The sequence below is a fragment of the Mirounga leonina genome, unplaced genomic scaffold, assembly GCF_011800145.1.
Source record: "Mirounga leonina isolate KUSES-001 unplaced genomic scaffold, KU_Mleo_1.0 Mir_180, whole genome shotgun sequence".
NCBI classification, from domain to species: domain Eukaryota; kingdom Metazoa; phylum Chordata; class Mammalia; order Carnivora; family Phocidae; genus Mirounga; species Mirounga leonina.
The window spans coordinates 30,154,977-30,182,558 of NW_023270469.1; the positions used below are offsets into that span (position 1 = coordinate 30,154,977).

A 27,582-nucleotide genomic window follows, 5' to 3' on the forward strand; every position below is an offset into this window, starting at 1 on the left:
GGGGGTAAAGTGTCATGATATCCCATTACTGGTGATGCTAAGTTTTATCACTTAATAAAAGTACCTTTTTTTCAAACATAAAAATAAAACGAAAGCAAATGTGGCAAAAATTAACAATTAGTGAGTCTATGTGAATGGGAATGTGGATGTTCACTGTATTATTCTTTCACCTTTTCTGTAAGTTTAAATTACTTACCCAAAATAAAAAGAAAAAATAAATGATACTTACAAAATAAACAGTTTGAAGAAATTCACAGCATTGACATTTCTAATATTGCTGAAGCGATTTGGACCCATTTTTTTTTTCTTGTAAAATAACAAAAGTACAGGCCTAGCCTTAAAAGTCTCTTTCTTTCTTTCTTTTTTTTTTTTTTTAAAGATTTTATTTATTTATTTGAGAGAGAGAGAGAATGAGAGACAGAGAGCACGAGAGGGAAGACGGCAGAGGGGGAAGCAGACACCCCGCTGAGCAGGGAGCCCGATGTGGGACTCGATCCCGGGACTCCAGAATCCCGGGACTCCAGGATCATGACCTGAGCCGAAGGCAGTCGCTTAACCAACTGAGCCACCCAGGCGCCCCCAAAAGTCTCTTTCTATTTGTACTTTTAGTACTTAGCACAGCAACTGATACGCAAATAGGTGCTAAAGGAACATGTGCTGTTTCTGCTAAGCAATTAGTAGTGGTCTGATTTTAGACAGGTTGTTTTCCCTCCTGACACTTCAAATACTTGATCTGCAAATTCTGGGAAATATTACTAACTTGCATACATCCTACATCATTACTAAAAGACTCAAATAATGTTAACAAAACTACTTTTCAAAATCCTATGCAAATGTTATTACTATTTCTATCTCTAATCATATTAATTTTTTAAAAAATTACTTCTAAGTCTCACTTTCATTTGAGGTATTTAGGGAAAAAAAGCCCTAGGATATTTATCTAGCAATATCATCTTGTAAGTATACTATATCTCTCAGGAACTAGTTATGTCTTTTTTGGAAAAAAAAACAAACCCACAAAAAACAATGCTTAAAGTTGAATACATAACACGGTTTTGTAAGACTTTAGCAATCATTTGAAATAAATTTAAGTAGATTAGAAGCTCAAAAGAAAAGGCCTGCTTTCTTGGCTCTGCCATTTACAAAAGCAATTGGACCTTAAACAGTTGTATATTATATGCACATATATTATAAGTACATTAAGAATCAAATAATGACAAATTGCTAAAAAGTCATGGAACAAGGAGCTAACCTAGAAACTACAACACCTCCTTTAAACAGGATAGGTCAAGGAAATTAATTTTTTGTTTGAAAATCACTCATTCCAAGTCACTTAGCTGGAGGGCTAAGGGAAAGTGCTGTAAACCACTGTCCAACAAAACTAAATTGGAAATGTAAAGAGAACAGCTCTGAAATTATAATGTAGATCAATGGGAAAATATGATGTAATTTTCCCAATGTGAGCTCTTCAAAGGCAAAGGACCATATTGTTCATTTTTGCAACCTCATGGCCAGCACAATCTCATACACCTGGGAGACATATAGTAAATTTTGAACAAATAAAAGCATTAAAAATGCAACATTTCCAAAACACAGATGTTATATAAAATTCAGTATATATAACTTATACCTACATTTGACAAATAACAATAAGGGTGCATTTTTTAGGACTAAAGATATAGTTAAAAACTTATGACACATTAAAAGCTACACACACCAAACAGAGAAAAAAAACCCCAAAACTTAATAGATTTCTCAACTTGGAGACAACCTGTTATAACTGTATTTTATAATACAACACAGTAAATGTAAATGTCTGACCACAGTGTGGTATCATTCTCATTTCTGATCACTCTTAAAACACTGTAGAGTTTAAACTATGAAACGAATCTGCTAACTAGTTAGCAAGGAAATTATGACTTCTCTAATACTGTTTTTGCTTTTTTTTTGTTTTGAGAATAGAGTAAAATCTTGTCCAGCTCTAAAATCCTATGATTTCATGAAATGGTCAATGTAAACTTGTGCTGCTTTCAGGTACACAAACCTGAAAAGAAAACCTGTAGGAAAAAACCTTGCTTTAAAGATTGCTCTCCTTTTGTAATTCACAAGGTATTACTTGCATAATAAATTATTTAACTGAAACTGCAGTCTAAGCTTCCCAACTATGCGCTTACTCTTTTCATATATTACCCACAACACATTGTATTAAAATATTTCCTTAATTTAAAATAATCTCAGCCCAAATACCCAAATGTAGAAATCTGATCACCCATACTGAAGTACTCCAAAACAACTGTGTTTTCATGTTATCATAATAGGTATAAAGTTTGATGTATCAGGAGCCCTAATGCATTGTTTGCAATTTCAGACTTTAATAGTAAGTAAATGACTGAGTAGTCCTAAGGTAGTTGGGAGTGCACCTCATCAATAAAATTAAATACAACAAAATTTCGTTAGACCTGCTTTGAAGTTTGGCTCGGATCTCATGCTCTTCACAAACTGCACTAATCCACAAATTTCTCACCAACTGCTGCCTTTTCCCTAACCCTGGAATTAATTCACTTTCCGTTCACCTCTCACCCTTAAGTATGCATGTTAGAGGTCAATAGCCTTAAAGCTACTGTTAAGAACTGGAGTTTCTGTTACTCTGATTCTTGGCAGGGAGCGCAGAGCTCAACTCTTATACAATTTATAGTACATGGTTTAATAATTAGGATCATATTTCAGAACTAGCTAATATTATACAAATTTCCCCATTCAAACAGAATATTTTAATCCTGAGGACATGACAGAAATGCCAAAACCAAAAACTAGTCCACCTTAACTGAGGGAAAAAAGGCAACTAAATGGGAAATTCCTGTACAGAATTTCTCTTTTGTGTTTTTGGCTTAGACAACTAAGAATTGTGAAACTTCTTATAAGCAATACCATGCCAAATGCATAAAGATTTAAGTAAACTCAGATAAATAGAGGAATGGTATTTTATAAGATTTTTAATTAGTTCAAGGAGACAATCTAAAAATTCCTTAGTTTTTTCTCTTCTTTTTGTCTAGAGCGTAAGTGGAGTGACAAGCTTTTTAATTGTTCATACATCTGTTGCTTTTTTGACTTTGGAAAAGTTACCACTGGGAGAAAAAAAAAATCTAGCAAAGAGCTTGTGATCCTCTGAGTTCAATGAGTATGAGTAACATACAGTGAATCCCTTGCTTTAGTTTTTTTTTTTTTTTTTTAAGATTTTATTTATTTAACAGAGAGAGACATAGCGAGAGCAGGAACACAAGCAGGGGGAGTGGGAGAGGGAGAAGCAGGCTTCCCGCAGAGCGGGAAGCCCGATGTGGGACTCGATCCCAGGACCCTGGGATCATGACCTGAGCCGAAGGCAGACGCTTAATGACTGAGCCACCCAGGCGCCCTCCCTTGCTTTAGTTTTATATAGATTTTCCTCTCTTTTTAAAGATTTCATTTATTTATTTTAGAGAGAGAGCATGTGCACGTGAATGGGGGAAGGGGCAGATGGAGAGGGAATCTCAAGCAGACTCAGCGCTGAGTACAAGAGGAGCTTGATCCCACGACCCTGATACCATGACCTGAGCCAAAATCAAGAGTCTGATGCTTGCTTAACCAACTGAGCCACCTAGGCACCCCTTCTCTCTTTTTTAAAAACAACTTTACTTATACACAAAATTAGCTATGTTTCTGCTTAAGATAATTTTCACATATCTAATGTGTTCCGAAAGATTTTTAAGTGGGATTCTTACCATTACACATTTGAACATACCAAGACCTCCGTGTAAAACTCTATTTCTCTTAATCTTTTCCTAATCAAGCATTCTACCACCATCACCATGGCCCTCTAGGGGTCGGAGGGGGAGACGTATAATTAAAAGAATTTCATGCTTAATAGAATACATTTCAATTATCTGGAAAATTTACTCATCTATAATAAATCCCTGCCATTGCTGGATAGCAGAGAAATGTCATTTTTCTTTACCTTTCTTCGTTATTTGTAATCACCACTCAGGAGCTACATAGGCAATAGGAATGATATGTCCAGCTATGAAACCCAAAATTACAACCACAGAGTCTTAAGAGTTAAAAAGAACCTACCAATTTAGTCCATTTTACACTCACTATAGGACTTCTTTCTGTGACCCATCTGAACCATTCTATTTACCTGCTTTCATTGAAAGAGATTTATTTCAAACTTCTTCCTTAATATCATATGATAATCTGCTTTTCTGTGGCTTTCACTTAGTAGGCCTATTTCTGACCTCTAAAGTTCTTCAAACACTTGAAGATAATGATCAGGTTTACCTTTAGGACATTTGTTATCATCTTATACACAATTTTATAAAAAATGTCTCAACACTTTTGGAAGCAACAGCTATTTTGGTTTACTTCTCTTTGCTTCAGGGTTGTTTTTCCCTCTGGTAATAGACAAACTATTTGCTGATATAGCCAGAAATGCATGAGATGCATGTTCTTTTCCACTTAAAGATTCTAAAGCAAGTTTTTGACTCATCAGTAGGATAGATTTTTGAAAGGAGGAGGGAGTGAGTAGGGAAAAATCATTTAGTACATTATTGCTATATATTACAATGTATTAACATACTTTGAAGGAAAGTGAAAGTGATTAGGACCACATATAATGGAATCAAACTTGGTTTGACCCTAGTCTTGGCCACTGGCTATCTCCACTCGGCTATGTGACTTGGGGTACAGTACTTAACTCCTCTGCACCTCGGTTTCCTCCCATGGAAATTCAAGGAAATAACTATAACCAAATTAAAAGGACTGTTGTGAGGGATCAGTGTGTTACTATGTTAAGAATTCAGAATAGTGCTTGGCACAAAGTAAGTGCTCTACGTGTTAGTCATTATAATTTTTGCTATTGCTGTGCACCTACTTTAAATTGGATTATTATGGTAATATATGCAAGACAAACATAAAGATATTTTAATTAAACTTGATTCAGATTTTTCCAGATCTCAGTAACAACCTTATTTTTTACATGGTACTTTAGCAATGTTACAATGGTAAACTATTTAGCCATTCAAAATCATTTTCAGAAAAATAGATAGTGATATGAAAAATGTCTGCAACACTATTAATTGGAAGGTTAAAAAAGCCATTTGCCAAAAAGCATGAACTATAATGATTCCAACTTTATTTCTTAAAAATGCAAAAATATGTCGGTGGAGGACAGGGATGAGACAGACAACAGATCTCACTAGAAACTCATACAGAAAATGTTAACAGTGGTATCTTTGGTAGTGATATTACAACTTATTTTTCATTTGATTGTTTTCTATATGGTCCAATTTTTTAATAACCATGTATTAAATTTATCAGAAAATAATCCATTGTTTTAAAATGTGTCTTTCATAGGTTGTTCAAGTCTTTCTCTACTTTCTTTAAAAGCCTATAAGTAATATAAGTTCCCTATCTTCAGGAAGAAAATGAAATAAAAATTCAAGATACTAAAGAAAGTAATGAATTCATCAGAGTACAAAGCCAACAAAGAGCTGTGTTATTATGTATATCCTAAAATTCCATTTTCTATTTTGATTGCTATGTCAGCTATCCCACATATTTTTCTCTGCTATTGAAATTTTACATTAAGTTGAACTGATAAACACTGAGAGATCACATAACGCTCTATGTCATTTCTACTTCACGAGTAAGACAAAAATGCAAGATTTTGTGTTACAATAGCAGAAAGTGTTCATCACAAGGGAGCAATGAAAAGCTTATAGTGTTTTTTTTCTCAAAATTCCTTTGCTCTAAAAATTACACATGAAAATAAGGCTAGTATTTTCTGTACTATATTTAGTGAGCACTTAGATTTAGGAACACTTGCTATAGCTTCTTACCTTTCTTCTTTTTTCTTCTTTAGTGGTAAAATTCTAGAGTCCATTATAGAAGAAATGTTATCAGCAATATTCACTGTTTTTAATGACTGACACAGACTTAGAGTACTTACTTCAAGACATTTGAAATTATATCCACAACCACCCCACCTCAGTTGGGAAATAAGAAAAAGCAAGGCTTAGAAGTATTCTTTACTTCTAAGTAAAGAATAAAGAATGTTATCCAACATTCTCACTGAAGCTTTCCAGAACTCTGAATAGAGTGCTATTGTGAATTTTCACACATTAGGTTAAAGAATATCTTGTTTTGGCTATAATAAAATGTATCTCATTTTTTTAAATTTTGATACACCAAAAATTATGCCACTTTATTATTTTTAATCTCTTAACGTCTATACATATTTAGCAATGCTAATTTAGTCGGAAATGAAATTACTGCAATTCAGACAGACAGTTAAAAAAAAAAACCTAAAAGAAAAAAAAATTATTTCTATAGAATCTGGGGAAAGACCATAATAATGTAAGAAAAACTCCTTATTAATATAACATTTTTGCTATGTAATAACCATAACCATCCAGAATATGCCAAAAATTACATAGGCAAAAAACTTGTAAAGCTCTGCCAAAATTTGTGAAATATTACACATATTAAATCATTCGAATTTCACATATTTAGGATATGTGACCTATAATTCAGTACATATAAAACCTATATACAATCCATAAAACTCAATCATAATAATCCTCGACCTTCTCTACCAAATCCATCCCTCCTTTTCACCTCCACAATCAACAACTCCCAAATATCATTCTTAACACTAAGAAATAATAGGAAACTTGAGAATAGCTTTTCAATAAGTCAGAAAAGTATCCTAAACCAACTGCTCTTTATCTGTTTTTGAACATCTAACATAAAGAACAAGAAATTAGCAAAACAAAACTCTGAAACAAAAAGGTAAGTACGTTTAAATAAAGCCTTATGAACTTATCAGTAGAGTAAGATGATTTATGAAAGGTTGCTTAGGATGTGTCTGAAAAAAATTTCTCTCAGATAATACCATCTACATTCTAGCACTGGGAACTACTTTAGTTATTTATAATTACCCTTTATTCATGCCAAATCTATAACTTCTTTTAAAGCCAGTCGAACATGTTCAGGAAAACATGAATTAAAAAACTAAAATGATGACAAGGCCCTAGAAAAATAAAAGTATAAAGTAAATAAATTTCGGGCTTCACACCTTCAAGTATATGCTACACAAAATGACTAGTCTCAACCAGTCAGAAATCTACATGTTGAGTGGATAGATGATCCTAGGTTCAAGCAGTAGAGGTTTTTCCCAGGTCCTTCTAAAGAAGATGCTTTATTCTCTTCCAGTAGAGGGAGCAAAATCATAATATTCTACTCAGGCCACAAAAGAGGAGGGAGGTTTAAGAGTGCCTTTTAAATATCTTAAAATCTATCTAGACATTTCAAAAAATGTATTGAAAATACCATTTGAAGCAGAAATAAAATCAAGCCAAAGGAAAAGATAAAGATTTTATCTTCTTCAAACATTTCAAGGCTTTGAGATGAATAAATGGTCCCTGAATGTTTAACTTCAAGTACTGTGATATATTACACTGTCTACCAGATCTCACCGGTAACCGTGCTAAAACCAAGCATTTCAGGAATCCTTAATTTAACAAGATTTCAGACAAATGATAAAATATTACATTAAATACATCTTTATTATAGAAATAACATAGTAACGTGACAATAACTATAGAAAACAAAGTATAATTGCACTACCCTAAAACAATCTCCTCTCAGTATTTTTTTTCCGTATGCGTATTTTCACATTGCTGTGAAAAAAGTATAATTATAAAAACATTAATTAGGTGCTTACTGTATGCTAGGCACAGTTCCCAGGACTTTCACATATTATCACCTTTTTAATCCTTATCAAAGCCCTATTAAGTAGATCCTGTTAGTATTCCACATTTAAAAGATGAGGCAAATGAGATAGAATGAAATTCTCTAACTAGCTAAAGGTCACACAGCTAACCAGTAACAGTAGCCAAGATTCTCACCCAGGTAGTTTGGTACCTGAGCCTGTACTCTTTTTTTTTTCTATTTATTTATTTATTTTATTCTTATGTTAATCCCCATACATTACATCATTAGTTTTAGATGTAGTGTTCCATGATTCATTGTTTGTGCATAACACCCAGTGCTCCATGCAGAACGTGCCCTCCTCAATACCCACCACCAGGCTAACCCATCCTCCCACCCCCCTCCCCTCTAGAACCCTCATTTTGTTTTTCAGAGTCCATCGTCTCTCATGGTTCGTCTACCCCTCCGATTTCCCCTGCTTCATTCTTCCCCTCCCACTACCTTCTTCTTCTTTTTTTCTTAACATATATTGCATTATTTGTTTCAGAGGTACAGATCTGAGAGTCAACAGTCTTGCACAATTCACAGCGCTTACCAGAGCACATACCCTCCCCAGTGTCTATCACCCAGTCACCCCATCCCTCCCACCCCACCCCCCACTCCAGCAACCCTCAGTTTGTTTCCTGCGATTAAGAATTCCTCATATCAGTGAGGTCATATGATACATGTCTTTCTCTGTTTGACCTATTTCACTCAACATAATACCCTCCAGTTCCGTCCACGTCGTTGCAAATGGCAAGATCTCATTCCTTTTGATGGCTGCATAATATTCCATTGTATATATATACCACCTCTTCTTTATCCATTCATCTGTTGATGGACATCTTGGCTCTTTCTTTCTTTCTTTTTTTTTTTTCTATTTATTTTTTTTATTCTTATGTTAATCCCCATACATTACATCATTAGTTTTAGATGTAGTGTTCCATGATTCATTGTTTGTGCATAACACCCAGTGCTCCATGCAGAACGTGCCCTCCTCAATACCCATTACCAGGCTAACCCAACCTCCCACCCCCCTCCCCTCTAGAACCCTGTTTGTTTTTCAGAGTCCATCGTCTCTCATGGTTCGTCTACCCCTCCGATTCCCCCCCATCATTCTTCCCCTCCTGCCATCTTCTTCTTCTTCTTTTTTTTTTTTTTCCACTTGGGTCTTTTTTTTTTTTCTTAACATATACTGCACTATTTGCTTCAGAGGTACAGATCTGAGATTCAACAGTCTTGCACAATTCACAGCGCTTACCAGAGCACATACCCTCGCCAGTGTCTCTCACCCAGCCACCCCATCCCCCCACCCCACCCCCCACTCCAGCAACCTCCTGAGCCTGTACTCTTAACCGCTTCACTGTGATCTTAATCTTGAGTTATGCTTCCCCCCGTCACTAACATACTGTCAGTGTTAGTCTTCCAACTTTTTAATGCCTGTAATAGTCCATCTAATATGCTAGGACAATAAACTATGGTGCTTCCAGTTGTGCTGTACAGACAGTGTAAGATAAAGATCTTTGGGTATGTTACTTTTGCTATGCTTGGCTTATTGTAATAAAGCATTTTTATATTCAAATTCACCATCAGACTGTTTTCCAAAATATTGGTATCAAATAACAAACCTATTATAATTTCCAACGTCAGTATAAATTTGCCAGCATGAAGCATTAACGTTAACAGAAATTTTTTTCTAATTCATAAAAATAAAACCATGCTGCAAATGGAATTATTAAAGTTGCACATTATTCTGAATATTCTCTTTACTAACTCAACTTACCCTTTTGTGAATTCCAGCTCGTATGCTTTATTTAGTTATCAATTGAAGTCCTAAAAGTTTGCTTATCAATTTGTATGGGTATTTTATAGGAATATTAACACTATGTTCATTATATTTGTGATAAAATGTTCCCAGTCTATTGTTTACCTTTTAATTATGGTTCAGTTTTTATTTTTGATAATAAATCATTCTGTTAAAGGCAATTATAACTGAAAGTTACAAAAAAGGCCTTAAAACCTTATAATTTTCTAAATATAGAAGTTAATGTATTGCTTTGAGCACATCAACAAATCACTTTCAAATATAAGACTGTTAAAGCAAAAGAAACTATGTCAAAATATGCCTAAGTTTGAGAAATCCTGGATATGTCTCACATAAAATTAACTCAAAAAAAAAAAAAAAGGCCCATTCTATCCCAGATCACCAAAATAAAAGAGCCACATACCTGTCGCTGTAAATATAGGCGATTTCTGTCATGTAAATGCTGATGATTGGAAAGTGAAGAGTGCCAACTCCGAGCCTGACTATGCATCTGTGCTGGAGCCATATCCGAAGGCCGGGTTACAAGATGTGAAGTAAACTGCCGTTCAAGGTCATGATCTAAAACATGACTTGAATGATCTTGTCCAAATGCTGCCTCATCAAATTGGGGAAGGAGACCCTCCTGGAGGAGGTCTTCTGGGTCAAGTCCTGTGAATGGCTCAGTCTGAGACTCCACTTGATGAAGTAAATTCTCTTCTAAAGATGAAAAGCCATTAGTTTCTACGTGATCATTGAAATGGCCCATTTGAGTTCCTGAGTCAACAGGATCTGGGAAGTTCATGTGTACAGGAGATAATTTTGAATTGCTATAATTACCCTGAGGATGTGATGAATGCAACATTTGGAAATTATTTGAATTCAACGATGTATTGGGATTTAGCATATGCTGAGTGGATTCTTGCTTGATTCCCCTATGAGGTGAAAAGGAGTTACTTCCGGTAAAATCAGATAAAGTCTGATTTGTATGATTAGGTGCAAGCACTGCAGAGGCCTGCAGAAGACTGTTTGGTGAGATGTGATTACTGGAAAAGGAATAATGTGATGAAAACTGCTGTGAATTACTGACAGAACAAGAAGTCATATTTGGAGAAGGTCCATTGAAATTCCCTTCTTGATGATTGCTACACTTGAGGAAGTGAACTGAAGGATTTGACGTTTGGGAAAATTGCTGCATTGAAAGAGGCTGTTGCGACGTAGATGCATTAGGGATTTGTGATGGGTGGTTAACACTGACTCTGTGTGGACCAGAAACATTAACATCCATAAAATTTTTAGACTGGCTGAGGGAATTCTGACCTGGGTTAAGATTATTTCTGTTTTGCTGTGAGCGTAGTGAAGTGCACTGTGTTTGTTGTTCACTGGCCTGAAATAAGGCAAAGTCATGGTGTACCACAAAGCTTTTATTTTGATGCATAGAGTGAGAATGTCCTTGTTGGTGAAAAGGAGACCCATTTTGATTGGAAATGCTGGTAGCTGTCTGATGGCCCCACATTGGACTGCCATCTGCTACATCTGGAAACAAACCATTGGGCTGGTTTTGGGGGTGGATCGGAGAACAATTAAACTGAGAGTGTGGAGATAACACGTGTTCAGCTGGGCTACCAAAAGGCTGATTGACTTGGTGAAATTTCATTGAATCAAACTGATTTAACTGCTCATAATCAGTTATCTTCTGATGTGTTGGAGTACCTTGAACATGGTTCAGTGAGTCTATGTGCAAAGGTTCAAATTCTGCACCCAAGTTCAATTCATCAACTAGTGAAACAGGTCCTGGCTGTACAAATGCATCATCTGACAAACCTTCTAAGGTCTCACCAAAAAGATTGGCATCATCAAAAAAGTCCATCATTGGATCTGTCATCTTGAAAAATCCAGTGACAATCTGGGCTATTCACTCCAAATGAAGTTTATTCAGCTTCTGTGTAGTGGATATTATCGGATCATTGCCAAAGGTCATCAACTAATCCGAAACAGGTCAATGTTCATTATTGCTCTAGATAATGACATGTCATGAAGTGTCAGAATCCTAGGAAAATAAGAAAAACAATTAAAGTTTAATGATGAGTATTCATTAAAGTTCTACAAAGCTTATATGTGACTTAAAAAACATACAATCTCAGGGTACAGTATTTTTTGGTAGAATGATTAAAAAATTGCAAAAAGCTCATTAATATTCCCTACAAGGAAAAAAATGCTGGTGCTTGGGACATGACTGTATGCATTTCAAAGTAATAATGCATATTACTTCATTTTCAAGTTCATATATATATGTATACACACATATATACATACATACACGTATACACATATATATACACACATGTATTTTTTTTAGGTAGGCTCCATACTTAGCACAGAGCCCAACGTAGGGCTCGAACTCACAACAGTGAGATCAAGACGTGAGCCGAGATTAAGAGTCGGATGCTCAACCAACTGAGCCACCCAGGCACCACTTGAAGTTCATATATTTTGAGGACAGAATGTAAACTTGAGTACGGTATGTCAGACTCTCGCCTATACCATGAAATGACCATCATTCCCCAGCAGCTCTGTCATGTTTAAAATTTATATGTATTACACTTTGAAGTAACGTCTTGTTAAGATAGCTGACATCAAATCTTCTCAGAGTAGTAACTGCGTTGTGATATTTTGCTCTAGACCTCTCGAGCAGATAAATCTTATTGTTTCTTACAGTATATGTGGAAATACATCAAGAAGAACAACTGTATGGGGTGCCTGGTGGCTCAGTCGGTTGGGCATCCGACTCTTGGTTTCAGCTCACGTCATGATCTCGCATTTGTGTGATGGAGCCCAATGTCGGGCTCTGCGCTTAGTGTGGAGTCTGCTTCAGATGCTCTCTCCCTCTTGCTCACTCTCTCTCTTAAATAAATAAATACATAAATAAATACATACATAAATAAATAAAAGCTTTTAAAGAAAGAACAACAATAACAATTGTATGAGATCATGTTAAACTGGGCCAAACGAGACGAGTTAGCCATCTGGTCAGTTGACAGACAATGCAGACAGGTGATACGTTTGGGATGTTCCCACATATTGTTACTATGGTTCTGTTGCTCATCTACATGGAAGATCAGCCTTCCTAACAGCCAACTGATTTAGATATTCAAGTAACAAAAGCAAGGACCTTCCTGTTAATGGTCATACTCGTTACTCTGTCCCTAAATCTCCCTCCTGCCTTCACTAAATCATTTGGAATATAAATATTGCTTATTTACTAAACTGTATAAATAAATGACAATCTTGACAATCAAGCTGAGGCAAAAATAAACAGTAGCTTGAGCTAAGCAATGAATTAGTCTTATGATTAGTCTGAAGAGAAAAAATGATTAACATTTACATGAATATATGTATATATACACACACATACATGATATTTATGTGTGGAAAGGATCTAATAGGTTACTTGTTAATATGAAATGGCTAGCTAATTTTGTTCCAGGCCTGTATCATTCCAAACACTTTTAACAAAGGTAATTTATGGTTCTGCCCTACTGTCTTGCCTAGAGAACCACAAATGGAGTTTCCCACTGCTCTACATATTAATTAAACATTAGCAAAGGCCTAAGAAATTTTTCCAGAACTTCTATTTTGGGAGGTCCACATTAGGAAATAGAAATTTCCTAAACAAAATGCTCACTATTTTAATGTAGAAATACTTTTGAAAAATTCTGAGAAAAACTACCAAAGTCTATGTTAATTTTAACTGGAAACTGACTTATCATCAATCACAATGGTATGTACTTAAGTCCTTTAACAAATATATGATTTTAGAAGAAAATACAGAAAAAGTTGTTTTTCCAGATTTTATACTTTGAGACAGAGCAGATGAAAGGCTATGTGGTCTGAACTGAACAAGGCCATTAGCAAAATAGAAGGTAGATTAAATCACTTCTCTGGAATGTATCTTAGTTTCTGCTTCAGACTCCAGACTTGGGAACATCTATGTACACCTAATTTATTAATCAGGAAAGCAATGTCTTATGCTTTTATATGGTTGTATGATTATTTATCAAGAGGAACACACAAAAAAAGAAATACAGTGAAAGTTACCAAATCCAGTATGTCATCAAATATGAGGTACATCATTAGTTGATATAACGTAAAAAAAAGTGCTGCCAGTTAAACTATGGCACTATACCATTTCAAAAGTTTTTAGACTTAGTCTTATTTCAAAGGATTTGATAATTTCTTCTGCCTTGAGATACTCTGCTTGGCCCATAAAATACTTGACTGTTGCTCTGTAAGTAAATGTGAATTGCTGTCGTTTCTTCAACAACAAATATTTGCTTCACTAATACTAAATTTATGCTCTGCTACTCTGTTTCTGTGCCTCTCTGCATAATCAATAACATTTTGGTTAAATACTGAAAAATAGTGTATTTTTTTTTAAAGATTTTTATTTATTTATTTAAGAGAGAGAGAGAGAACACAAGTAGGCAGAGCAGCAAAGGGAGAGGGAGAAGCAGGCTCTCCGCCGAGCAGGGAGCCTGATGCGGAGCTCGATCCCAGGACCCTGGGATCATGACCTGAGCCGAAGGCAGCCGCTTAATGACTGAGCCACCCAGGCGCCCCTGAAAAATAGTGTATTTTTTTAAAGACATTTTAGGGGCACCTGGGTGGCTTAAGTTGGTTCAGTGCCCAACTCTTGATTTTGGCTCAGGCTGATCTCACAGTTGTGAGTTTGAGCCCTGTGCTGGGCTCTGTGCTGGGCGTGAAGCCTACTTAAAAAAAAAGAGAGACATTTTAAATAACGAACATGTGTAGTACTAATGTACATAGCCCAACTGGTGATGGCAATATAAATAACTATGACCAAGTGTGTGTATGCACAGATAAGTACTCCATGACCCCATCTGGCAGGTAGGTACTGAGACACACCCCACTTTGAGACTTTTTTTTTAAGATTTATTTATTTATTTGAGAGGGAGAGAGAGCACGTGGAGGGAGAGGCAGGAAAAAAGGGAGAGAATCTGAAACAAACTCCACACTGAGTGTGGAGCCTAACACAGGGCTCAGTCTCACAACCCTGAGATCACAGTCTGAGCTGAATCCAAGAGTCAGATGTTTAACTGACTGAGCCACCCAGGCACCCCCCCCAATTTCAGAGATATTAAAGTGGAAAAAATACACATCTTAGAATGATTAAAATAATTTCTTGAATAATTAGAATGTATCACTTCAAGAGTTCAGAACCCACAACTATAAAAATCTACTGCCCAAATGAATGCTGAAAGTAAATTAATGGAAGGATATGACATTAATTCATATATTTTTACTTATTGTGATTAACAGTGAACTTAAACATAAATATAAAACATTGTGGATTTATACAGATTTACTATGTGCTTATACACTTATTCTTAAAAAAAACAGTTAAAGAATTTTTAGGAGTCTGCTCTGGAAATAAATATATGTTGTATCAGAGCAGTAATAGTTTATATAGGAAAGAACTGGTATAGTTGTTGAATTTTTGTACATGACGGTAGATTGTGCTAAAGCAGAATGTTTTCTACATTTATGTAACCTGAGGCTTACCTAATATATGGAAGAAGTAAAAATTTTAATTAAGAAAAGAATTTTGCTATTTTCTCATCCAATAAACATTTATTGATAAAGAACTTCCAGGTATTTGGGTGATGAGTAATCACTGATCTCTGAAGGGGAATTTGGACATGTAAACAGAACATTATCAATACATGTTACTGTGCTTTGCTAAAAGTAAGTACATAAGAGGAACATCTAATGATTAAGAAAATGAATATAGATACCAACACTATACTAAGAAGATACACATTCTGTATGTGACAAGATATTTGTAAGTAGTTGACTTTAGTTATAAAAATAGAGACTGGGCGCCTGGTTGGCTCAGTTGGTTAAGTGTCTGCCTTCAGCTCAGGTCATGATCTCAGGGTCCTGGGATCGAGTCCCACATCGGGCTCCCTGCTCAGCGGGGCGTCTGCTTCTCCCTCTCCCACTCCCTCTGTGTTCTCCCTCTCTCTCAAATAAATAAATAAAATCTTTAAATAAAAATAAAAATAGAGCCTAAAGGCAAACTATGAAAAAATGTCCATAAAATCTCATAAAGCCATGTTTTCTGATTTGAAGTTTATTCTACAATTGACACAATGTTCATGTAAGTTCCACTTAAAGATCTATTGTTGTAATTCATTCTGTAAAGGTACCATTTTGTAACTTTATGAAAATATCACATCAATCTTTTTTTTTTTTTAAAGATTTTATTTATTTATTTGACAGAGAGAGACACAGCGAAAGAGGGAACACAAGCATCAGGCAGAGGGAGAGGGAGAAGCAGGCCTCCCGCAGAGCAGGGAGCCCGATGCGGGGCTCGATCCCAGGACCCCGGGATCATGACCCGAGCCGAAGGCAGATGCTTAACGACTGAGCCACTCAGGCGCCCCATATCAATCTAATTTTAACTTGCTATTTCATTAAGCAAATACTTTTGGACTGTCCATTACATCCAAAACAACTTTGCATCCAAAGCAACTACAAAAGTCTCTGCCCTCAGGAAGGTCAGAATCTAAATTGAGGAGACAGGGTAATGCACAAGAAAAGCACATTATATATTGAAAAAAAAATGGTAATTGTGGCCTAAGAGAGGTACAAGCTCACCTATAAGATAATCTATAAAGAGAAGAGAACATACTTGGCAAGTTATTCAGGAAAAGCTTCTTGGAACAGTTTGCATTTGAGGGAGTCTTCTAAAAGAATTGGAAGGGAAGGGGGCGCCTGGGTGGCTCAGATCGTTAAGCGTCTGCCTTCGGCTCAGGTCATGATCCCAGGGTCCTGGGATCAAGCCCCACATTGGGCTCCTGGCTCAGCAAGGAGCCTGCTTCTCCCTCTCCCTCTGCCTCTCTCCCTGCTCATGCTCTCTCTCTCTCTGTATCTCTGTGTCTCAAATGAATAAATTAAAAAAAAAAAAACTTTAATAAAAAAAAAACAAGAATTGGAAGGGAAGGCCAAAGACTTCAGGAATAGAGAAATGGCAGCAAGGGAGGAAGTACATATTTAGGGAAGGGGATGACTACTGCAGTGGGCATGGAAACGGAGAAAAGTAGAAAGTAAAGGCAGAAATGTAAGCGGGAACACTGCTATAGGGACCTTATCAATCCAGTACAGTAAAATAAAATATTTTTATATCTTATATTTTATATATATCTTTTAAGGTTGAGACAAGTATTTAGAATCAAAATAGAATTACTTCTCGATCTTCATTTCTACATTTATCGATGCCAATGACATGAGGATTGTACATCAATAGAACAGAATCCCTGCCTTCCCAAAGTTCATAATCCAGAGAGGAAGAAAACACGTAAACAAGTAGAGATGTATGCCTTAGCAGAGATGCATACACAGCATAATGTTATATTAGATTGCAATTATTTATTTCTGGAAAAGATGGGTAAAGACATAGAGATAGGGTGACATTTGAACTGGGCCTTCAGAGTAAAAATAAAACCACTGAATATGTTCCCAAACAGGATTTATATATATATATACATATAAACTTATTTCAGTGGTAAACTGACTTCCTGAATGTCTAATAGTTGCTTTTTCTCCAAGACATCTCTATATTCTCCAAATAAATCCCTCAGTATATTTCTACTAAATGAATTAGGCTTCCCAGTAAGCTCTACACATAAAGAGTTTCATCTCATTTAATACGAGCAGCATTGGGCCCTACCAAATTATTCAGTTTTCTATTAGTCATCCCTTCAGCATTTCTGTACAGTATTAAATTTGCGCTACATTAATTTTCACTTTGTTTATGAGTTACCCATAGCTATTTCAAATTTATATTTGGGGAAAATTCAGCTTTAGGTTCACTTCCAATAGAAAGCCTCTTCTGACTCAACTGTCTGTCTTGTAACCTGTGCATCAAATAATACTCCATTATAATAATGTATTTTTCTTTTCTCTCCACTAGGTTGTATACCCTTGGGAAAAAGGAACACTGCTGTCATCTTTGTATCCTAGCATAGTAGGCACATCATAAATTTTTGCTAAATCAGTCAGTGACTACATAGGAATTAGAAAGAACAAGATACTTACATAAAAACAAGACAAAACAAAACATAGACCTGAATTCTGGCTCTTCTACCTCCTAGCTGTAGGACTTTGAGAAGACCACATACTACTTGTTTTCATCTGGACAAAAACCCAAAAAACAAAAATAGCAACACAAACTATTAACTAAGATCTGCCTCAAAGGGGAATTATAAAGTACTAAATAAAGGAAGCAGTAATCCCTATTAGGATAGGAAACAAGTCTTTTACAATCCCCGCACTCCCTTGCATTATTCCTAAAACTGGTAAGAGCATAGTGAGAACACTACAAGAAATGCCCAGAGGTGAGGGAGGACATAGCATTTCAGGAACTACTCAATAGTGTAGTGTGGCCAGAGCATACTACTAGCCAGAGATGTCGAGGCAGGCAGAGGTCAGATATCCAAGGCTTTAAATTAGCCATGTTAATAATTCTGGACTTTATCCTAGAGGAAATAGGAAGCTATTTCACTGTTTAAAATTTCTTCTCTGGTATAATACTTGACTAACATTTTTACTGTGGTAAAATTATAATCACTGGCAGCTATTAACATTTGAAGTTATTTTAAGATAGCAAATAGCAACTCTCTCAATGACAGTGACCAAAACACTTAAGTTGTACCCAGAAACATTTTTTAAAGACTAAAATGATAATGATAGGCGATATCTGTCATTTTAAAGAATATCTTCACTTCACAAAATAAAAAGCTGGCAAATTCGAATTCACCATTTCTTTGTCAAAAAAAAGAAAGAAAAAAAGGTCTATGAACTTCTAGAACAACTCCTGTTAAGGTATTCAAACCATATTTGAATACCTGTTAAAAAGTTTTTTAGAAGTTCAATTTTCCTCCTGCCTTCCTAGGCATCTATTTAGAGATTGTTTAAAATAAACCTAATTATGACAACCTTCAAATTCTTGAAGACTTAGGTCTCCCCTACAGCTTCTCTTTTCAAAGCTACAAGCAAAATATTTCCAGCTTATTGAAATGTGAAAAATCCTATCTAAAAAATAAAAAGAGATACTACAAAATTCCCTCAGATGAATAAAACTGAAAACATAGCAAAACTTATGAGATAATGCAAAAACAATGCTCTAAGAGAAACATACTTGTAAACAACTACATTAAAAAAATCTAATTGATAACCTAACTGTACACTTTAAGGAAATGAGCAAACTAAGTCCAAGGAAGGAGAAAGAAATAATGAAGATTAGAGTGGAGATAAATGAAATAAAGAAGAGAAAGACAATAAAGGAAAATCAATGAAATTTAACATTAGTTTTCTGAAAAGATCAACAAAATTCACAGATCTTTAACAAGACTGGCTAAGAGAGAAGATCCAAATTACTAAAAACAGATTCAAAAGAGAATATTAATATAGACTTTTACTTTACAACATAGACTTTATAAGTCTATATAAGGACGATATAAGCCCTTTTTATGTAAGAATAGTTAAGCCCTTTTTATAGAAGAATAGTATTATAAGAATAATATGAACAACCGTACACCAACAAATTGGGTAAACCTGGATGAAATGGAAAAATTGTACGTCACATAAGCTACCCAAATTGATTAGAAAAGTAGAAAATCTAAATAGACCTAAAACAAGTAAGATTGAATCTGTAATCAAAAACTTCCCAACAAAGAAAAGCCCAGGACCAGATGGTTTTAATGGTGAATTCTACCAAATATTTAAAGAATTGACACCAATTCCTCTCAAATTCTTCCACAAAAGTGCAAAGTCAGAAGTACTCCCTAACTCATTTTGTGAAGCTAACATTACCCTGATAATGAAGCCAAAGACATTACAAGGGAAAAAACCCAAAACCAAAAAACAGAACAAGACACTAAAGACTAATATCTCTTATGAATACAGATGCAGAAATTGTCAACAAAATACTAGCAGACCAAATCCAGCAGCATATTACACATATACATATAGTACAGATACAGTATATTATAGGAACAAGTAGGAATTATCCTAGGCATGTAAAGGTAATTAAGACACTTTGTAATACACTGCATTAATAAAATAAAGGTAAAAGCACATCATCATCATATCAATTGATACAAAAAAAGTATTTGACAAAATCTAACACCCTTCCAACATCCTTTCATGATTAAAATACTGAACAAAATAAGAATAGAAAGGAATTTCCTCAACATGATAAAGGCCATGTATGTACAACTTAGAGCTAATATCAAACTCAATGATAAAAGAATTAAAAAAGAGAATTTGCCCCAAGATCAGGAACAAGACAAGGAAGCCCACTTTCACCACTTCTATCCAATACAGAACGAAAGATCCAGCCAGAGAAAATAGGCAAGAGAGGAAAATAAAAGGCATCTAAAATAGAATGGAAGAAGTACAATTATCTTTTTCACAGATAACATGATCTTATAGGTAGAAAACTGTAAATAACACACACACATACACACACGCATGCAAACAAACTGCTAGAGCTAATAAACAAATACAGCAAAATTCTAGGATACAAAGCTATGCAGAAAGATCAGTTGTATTTCTGTAAGACAGCAATCAACGTTCTGGAAACTAAAAACAATTCCATTTACGATAGCATTAAAAAAATAAAAATTTAGGAATAAATTTAATGAAGGACAGGTAAGATGTGTACACTGAAGACTGCATATCATTTTGAAGACAAAGCAGTGCTGAAAGGAATTAAAGTAGATCTAAATCAATGGAAAGGCATCCTGTGTACATGGATTGAAAGACTTAATATTGTTAAGACAACAATACTGCCCAAACCAGTCTACACATTCAATGCATTTCCTATCAAAATCCCAATGATTTTTTGCGTATATAGAAAAACTCATCCTAAAATTCATATGGAATTCCAAGGGACCCAGAATAACCAAGACAATCTTGAAAAAGAACGAAGTTAGAAGACCCACACTTCCCACTTTCAAAACTTACTACAAAACTACAGTAATCAAAACAATGTGTTATTGGCATAAGGATAGACATACAGACCAATGGAATAGAAAGCCCAGAAATAAACCCTCACATGGTCAATTGATTTTTGAGAAGGGTGCCAAGAACATTCAATGAGGAAAAAACAGTCTCTTCTACAACTGATGTTGGGAAAACTAGATAGCCACCTGCAAAAGAATAAAGCTGAACTCTTACTTTATACCATAAAAAAAAAATCAACGGAAATAAATCAAAGATCTAAATTTAAGAGCTAAAACTATAACACTATTATAAGAAAACATAGGGGCAAATCTTCATGATTTTGGACTGGCAATGGTTTCTTAAATGTAACACCAAAAAAAAAAACGGGTAACAAAAGAAAAAAAAAGACAGATGAATTGGGCTTCATAAAAATTAAAAACTTGGGGCACCTGGGTGGCTCAGTTGGTTAAGTGACTGCCTTCGGCTCAGGTCATGATCCTGGAGTCCCTGGATCGAGTCCCGCATCGGGCTCCCTGCTCGGCAGGGAGTCTGCTTCTCCCTCTGACCCTCCTCCCTCTCATGCTCTCTCTCATTCTCTCGCTCTCAAATAAATAAATTTTAAAAAAATCTTAAAAAATTAAAAACTTGTGCACCAAAGAATACTATCAACAGAGTAAAAAGTAACCCGCAGAATGCGACAAAATATATGCAAATCATGTATCTGGTAAAAGTTTAATATCTAGAATTTATAAAGAACTCCTACAAACTCACTACTATAAAGATAAACAACCCAACTTAAATAAAAATGGACAAAGGACTTCAATATACATTTATCCAAAGAAGATACAGGAATGGCCAATAAACAGAGATACTCAACATCAGTCATTAGGACAATGCAAACCAAAATCACAATGAGATATCATTTCACAACTACTAAGAATATTATTTTTCAAATGAAAAATAACAAGCATTTGAAAGAATATGGAAAAATTGGCAATCTCATACATCGCTGTTAGTAATGTAAAATGGCACATCCACTATGGAGAAGTGCGGTGGTTCCACAAAAAGTTAAACATAGAGTTACCACATAACCCAGCAGTTCTACTCCTATATACTCTATACCCAAAAGAATTAAAAACAGGGACTCAAATATTTATATGCAAATGTTCATAGTAGCATTATCCACAATAGCCTAAAGTTCAAAAACAATCCAAGTGTCCATCAACAGACGAACAAAATCTTTAGATACCTAAATGCTACAGTGTGAATGAACCTTGAAAACATTATGCCAAGTATAATAAGTAGACACGAAAGGGAAAATATTGTATGATTCCACTTATATGAAATACCTAGATTAGGCAAATTTATAGAGATAAAAAGATTACATACTATCAGAGGCTGGGGAGAGGGAAAAAAGAGAAGATAGTAGTGATGGCTGCACAATATTGTGAGTGGAATTAATGTCACTAAATTGTACATATAACACATTAAAAAATAAATTTAATATTTTTAATTAAAAAATAAAAGCCAGATATGTTCCTTTCTCAAGGCCTTTGTATTTGCTATGTACACTCTTCCCTCATTTCATTCAGTTCTTTTCTCAAAAGTAACTTTCTCAATGAGGCCATTCCTGACCACCCTCTCTAAAATGTCATCATTTCCTGTCCTTATCTGAAATTAAATTTTTAAAATACCTTTTAATTAAAAAAAGACCATGATTTTTCCTCCTCTTGAAGACATCAATCATAACATTCTATATCTAAAATTCCTTTAAAAAATTATATGAAGGACAATCATTATATTAAGTTGTAGGAATATTCTCATTTTTAAATGTTTAAGGCTAATATGACCTTAACATATAACATGAGTACTAGCAAAAATTAGAACCCAACTAAGACCAGGCCTGTTATATCTAATTGTATGTTTCCAACTCATTTAAAAAATGTTTATACGAATCAGTGGTATCATCATATGCCTAAATTTGTCTTTGCCCTCTCAACATACATTCTTGCTCATTTTATTCCCTTCCTAAATATCAATGCCCCTCTACCCTTTTTGCTTCTTTTTTTTTTTTTTTAAGATTTTATTTATTTATTTGCGAGAGAGAGAATGAGAGACAGAGAGCATGAGAGGGAGGAGGGTCAGAGGGAGAAGCAGACTCCCCGCCGAGCAGGGAGCCCGATGCGGGACTCGATCCTGGGACTCCAGGATCATGACCTGAGCCGAAGGCAGTCGCTTAACCAACTGAGCCACCCAGGCGCCCTACCCTTTTTGCTTCTATTCTCCCATAGGTAATCCATGCTCAAACATGTTGAAATGTTGCCTAAATTCAAACACTCTCACATCTCCATTAATATGTACAAGAGGTTCTCTAAGCCTACAACACTGCCCCCCACCTCCCACTTCCTCCATTTGATAAAGTAATGGCTTTGAGATTAAACTCAAGTACTACTATCTCTAGGTAGCCTGCATGTACATGTACATGCACACACACACACTCCTCAAACTGGTAGGCACTCATGTTTTGTGTCTCATACCTTACACACCATATTATCATTCTTGGTCTGGTAGTACACCTATAATGTCTACTTCAGTAGATCGAACTTACTAAATCTGTCTTCTCTACTAAAGATGAGTGCAGAGATTGGTCTTATTCATCTCTGTATCCCTAGTATCTACTAGTACAATTCCTGGCACATAGTAAATACTCAAATGCTTTCAAGAATTCAATAATGTCGGGGCACCCGGATGGCTCAGTCAGTTAAGTATCTGCCTTTGGCTCAGGTCATGATCCCAGGGTCCTGGGATGGAGCCCCACGTTGGGCTCCCTGCTCAGTGGGGAGTCTGCTTCTCCCTCTTCCGCCGCCCCTCCCCCTCCATCTGTGCTCTCTGTCTCACTCCCTATCAAATAAATAAAATAAAATATTCTAAAAAATACAATAATGTAACACAAAACAAATCAAAACTCCTTGATCCTTAATAGTACTCCAAAGGCTGAGATTCAAAAGCATTCTAAGCAATATCATATTTTTTATGCTTTAAGAAGCTCCCACTGAACTGTCCACTTAAAAATAGTTAAAATAGGGGCACCTGGGTGGCTCAGTCGGTTAAGCGTCTGCCTTCAGCTCAGGTCATGATCCCAGAGTCCTGGGATCAAGCCCTGCATCATCGCATCATTGGGCTCCTTGCTCAGTGGGGAGCCTGTTTCTCCTTCTGCCCCTTCCTCCCCTGCTTGTGCTCTCTCTTGCGCTCACTCTCTCTCAAATAAATAAATTCTTTAAAAAATAATTAACATAGTATGTCTTATGTATATTTTACCACAAAAAAATGCCTCAGTGATCCAATTTAAAGTTTAATTCCCAGTTATCCTCCCCAAAATCCTACTTTCATTGAGAAGTGATTCTACAAAGGGCCCTGTATTACAACACAGTAGTTAAAACTACGGGCTCTGAAAATAAGACTAGTAAAAGATTGGAATCCTGACTTTATCACTTCCTAGCTATGGAATCTTAGGCAAATCATTTAATCATTTGAAGCTCAGTTTCTTCATTTAAAATGGAGACTGTAATAGTATTGATCTCATAGAACTACTGTAAAATAACCCACACAGTGCACTGTGTAAACAGTTTTCAATCTGTGCTCCTTGGAGCACTGGGTAATCTTTAGCCACTGAAAGGAAGAGAGGGCTTTAGGCCTCACCTTCCCCCATTCCTCACCAATAAAAGGTTTCTCCCTGAATATTCAGCTTCTATATATCTTACAGATTGAGCTTTCGAGTAGTATTTTCAAAAAAACAAAGGATTCAGGGGTGCCTGGCTGACTCAGTAGAGCATGCAAGTCTTGATCTCAGGGTTATAAATCCGGGCCCCAGATTGGGTGTAGAGATTACTTAAAAATAAAATCTTAAAAAAAAAGGACTCCTTGCTTTAAAAGACCTGAAAATCAGTAATGTAAATAGCACTCATTTAATGTTTATATTAACATCTCCCTCTGCAGATAGCGATTTACTAAATTCAATTACTTACTTTGTTGGCATTCACACTTAATTTAGTCTTGCTTTGCATCTCACAGAAAGGGAAATCTTTAAAACATAATCTCAGCTCTACTCTTGGTAAAAGATGATTGAGGATAACTAATTTTGGGCTGATACTGAAAATAGATTGTAAGTTTCCTAGTTGCTAATGAGTCAGGTCAAGTTGTCTATTTGAAGTAGTCCTGAACATCAATCATACCCCTAACCAAATTAAGTATAAATATATATTATAAAACCAAACAAATTTCAATTAATGTTAAAAACAGGAAATTGATTTAAATGCACAATTTTCCAAAGTTTGAAATTCACTAAAAATTGAGACCCAGGTTGATTATTACCACCTAACTCACAGGGTTGTTGAACGGTTTAGAAATATACACAGTTTAGAAATACATTCAAAGTTTCTAAAATAAAGAAAGCATTTAATAAATGCAGCTTTTCGGGCGCCTGGGTGGCTCAGTTGGTTAAGCGACTGCCTTCGGCTCAGGTCATGATCCTAGAGTCCTGGGATCGAGTCCCACATCGGGCTCCTTGCTCAGCGAGGAGTCTGCTTCTCCCTCTGACCCTCCCCGCCTCATGCTCTCTCTCTCTCTCATTCTCTCTCTCTCAAATAAATAAAATCTTAAAAAAATAAATAAATAAATGCAGCTTTTCCTCTCATACCTGTCATCTCACTTCTGATTTCCCAAGTCATTCAAACTCTCCCATGACTATTAAGCTTCTCCAGACCTCCTCCGATTCTTTGCTAATAATCTCTAATGCTTCAATATCCTTGTGACCATTTTCAATTCACTCAGCCCACCATACTCTATTAACAACACCAATGTAATGTGACCTCCAGACCTCAGTCCAATTCAATTAACATTTCTGCTTATTTATAATATTTGTTATATGCCTGGCACAGTATTAATACAAGGTTAATACCAATCTGTACCTTCAATGCGGTCCTTGCTTTCACTTAGAAAGTGTTTAAATTCATTTCCCTTTGCTTCTAGGCTATCTCCTCAAGCCTTCAATCCTAACTTCCCCCAATCTCACCCAAGGAGAATTCTGCCTCTTACTTACTCTTCTGAGGTTTTCCAGTTGAAACTCACCAGTCATCTTTTTAGAAGCATGTATCTCTCTTTGCTTCTGTCCTTTTTCTTCTAGCTGTTCTCAGAAGAGGAAGCATGACTTTTTTCCAAAGATACACTTTCACCTCTTAATACCATTCTATCTAGCTTTTAGCAACTTACACCCACATACATTCCAACTCTGTCTCGAATCTTTAATCATCCCCTTGCAATTACCTGCTTCCCTTCTAACTTTAGGCAGTAGGTCTCTCCTAAACAAAAATGTACACACAAAATCATCTATGTCTATCCTTCCATTCAGTGACAAATATTGAGAATAAGTGATCACTGCCTCCATTTTCCAAATTCCCGCTTGCCTGTTAACCTCTTGTACTTTACTTTCTGCCCCCATAAAATTACTGCAACTATATTTTCAAGGGTGACTAGTAAACGCCTAGGCAAATCCAAATGTTCTCTCAATCCCTGTCTGACCACTAAGAGACACTTGCCACCAGTAACAAAAGTGACAGAAGCTAAACTCAAAAATGCCATCCTCTATATGAAGCCTCCAATCATCCATGCATCTCCATCTATCATATACTATTTAGGCACTGAATGCTAGAACAAGGTCCATGACTTATTCATCTGCAGTACCAGTTACCAGCCTGATTGGCCTATAACAAAAGCTGTTTAAATGTTTCCTGAATTCAGTTCAAGTAACCCCTCTGCCTTCTGGAAATTCTCTCAGCTTCTACGACACTACACTTAGATTTTCTTTCTTATAGCTTTCCTTGCCCTTCTGATTCATTTAAAGTAGTTTAATAGACATAAGATTTTATGCAGTGACTTCATTTCTATCAAATCCATTTACTTAGCATTTCGAATTCAGTCAAATGTTGACACATCTTCTTCAACGTATCTTCTAAGATGCGATTTCACATTCAAATCCTTGAGAAACTCAATTCCATTTTTCTTGGAATACTATAAATTATTAAAAACATTTTTTTTCTTACTACTAGAATAAAATAAAGATATAAAACTCAATTTCCCACAACTTTAATGAGACCATATAGCATTTCATTGCCTTCCTTGAAGTCTCTGACCAAAAGCATACCAAGAAAGCAACAGCTTGGGTCCCTATATACAAATGGTGCATATTCCTATTAGTAGCCCTGTGAGCTTTGGCCATTTCTGACATAACACTATTCATCTCAGGAATAATATATATCTTTATAATACTTGCCCTCCTCCTTCCCCAGGGCCTTATTTCGAACTATCATGTACATTTCACCTAATAGTTACCAAATTCACTTTGGCTAAAAGTTTTTTCCTATCTTTTTCAAGATTTCTTTAAATACGTTACATGTAATTTTTTTTGGTTCTTTCCAAACCATATCCCCTACAGTGCTGTACTAGTCACTGTACTTCAAAACCAAACATTTTTAAGGATGGAGAAAGGATGGTATCTTATTTGATTGTAACTTTGAAAACAAAAAACTATGCTTTGTTTGAATATGCTGTAATCCAACAGGCAAAACAGAGATACTAATTTATGTCTCATTTAGGTAGAAATAGCTATCCATAACCAAACGTTCATCTTTGGAGATTTTTTTTTTTTTAAGATTTTATTTATTTATTTGACAGAGAAAGCCCAAGTAGGCAGAGAGGCAGGCAAAGGGAGAAGGAGAAGCAGGCTCCCCATTGAGCAGGGAGCCCGATGCAGGGCTCAATCCCAGGACTCTGGGATCATGACCTGAGCCAAAGGCAGACACTTAACCAACTGAGCCACCCAGGCGTCCCTCATCTTTGGAGATTTTTTCAAAAGAACACAAGATTTTTCAAATACTGTATAGTGGTATTTTAATCAAACCACATAACTG

The 27,582-nt window shown here is 35.7% G+C and overlaps 1 protein-coding gene across 8 annotated transcripts in view; it reads right to left on the bottom strand.

Moving 5' to 3' along the window:
* The window catches only part of CHD9 (chromodomain helicase DNA binding protein 9), a 215,238-nt gene that overhangs the window by 130,535 nt on the left and 57,121 nt on the right, over positions 1-27,582 (bottom strand). For 7 of the 8 annotated variants that reach the window (XM_035025212.1, XM_035025216.1, XM_035025214.1 and 4 more), the window contains exon 2: positions 10,014-11,636. In XM_035025212.1, coding sequence (XP_034881103.1) covers positions 10,014-11,471 — 1,458 coding nt within the window. In that variant the 5' untranslated portion in view covers positions 11,472-11,636. Of the gene's footprint in view, positions 1-10,013; positions 11,637-12,302; positions 12,501-27,582 lie in introns of those variants that run through there. The other variant, XM_035025213.1, reaches the window with a different exon arrangement.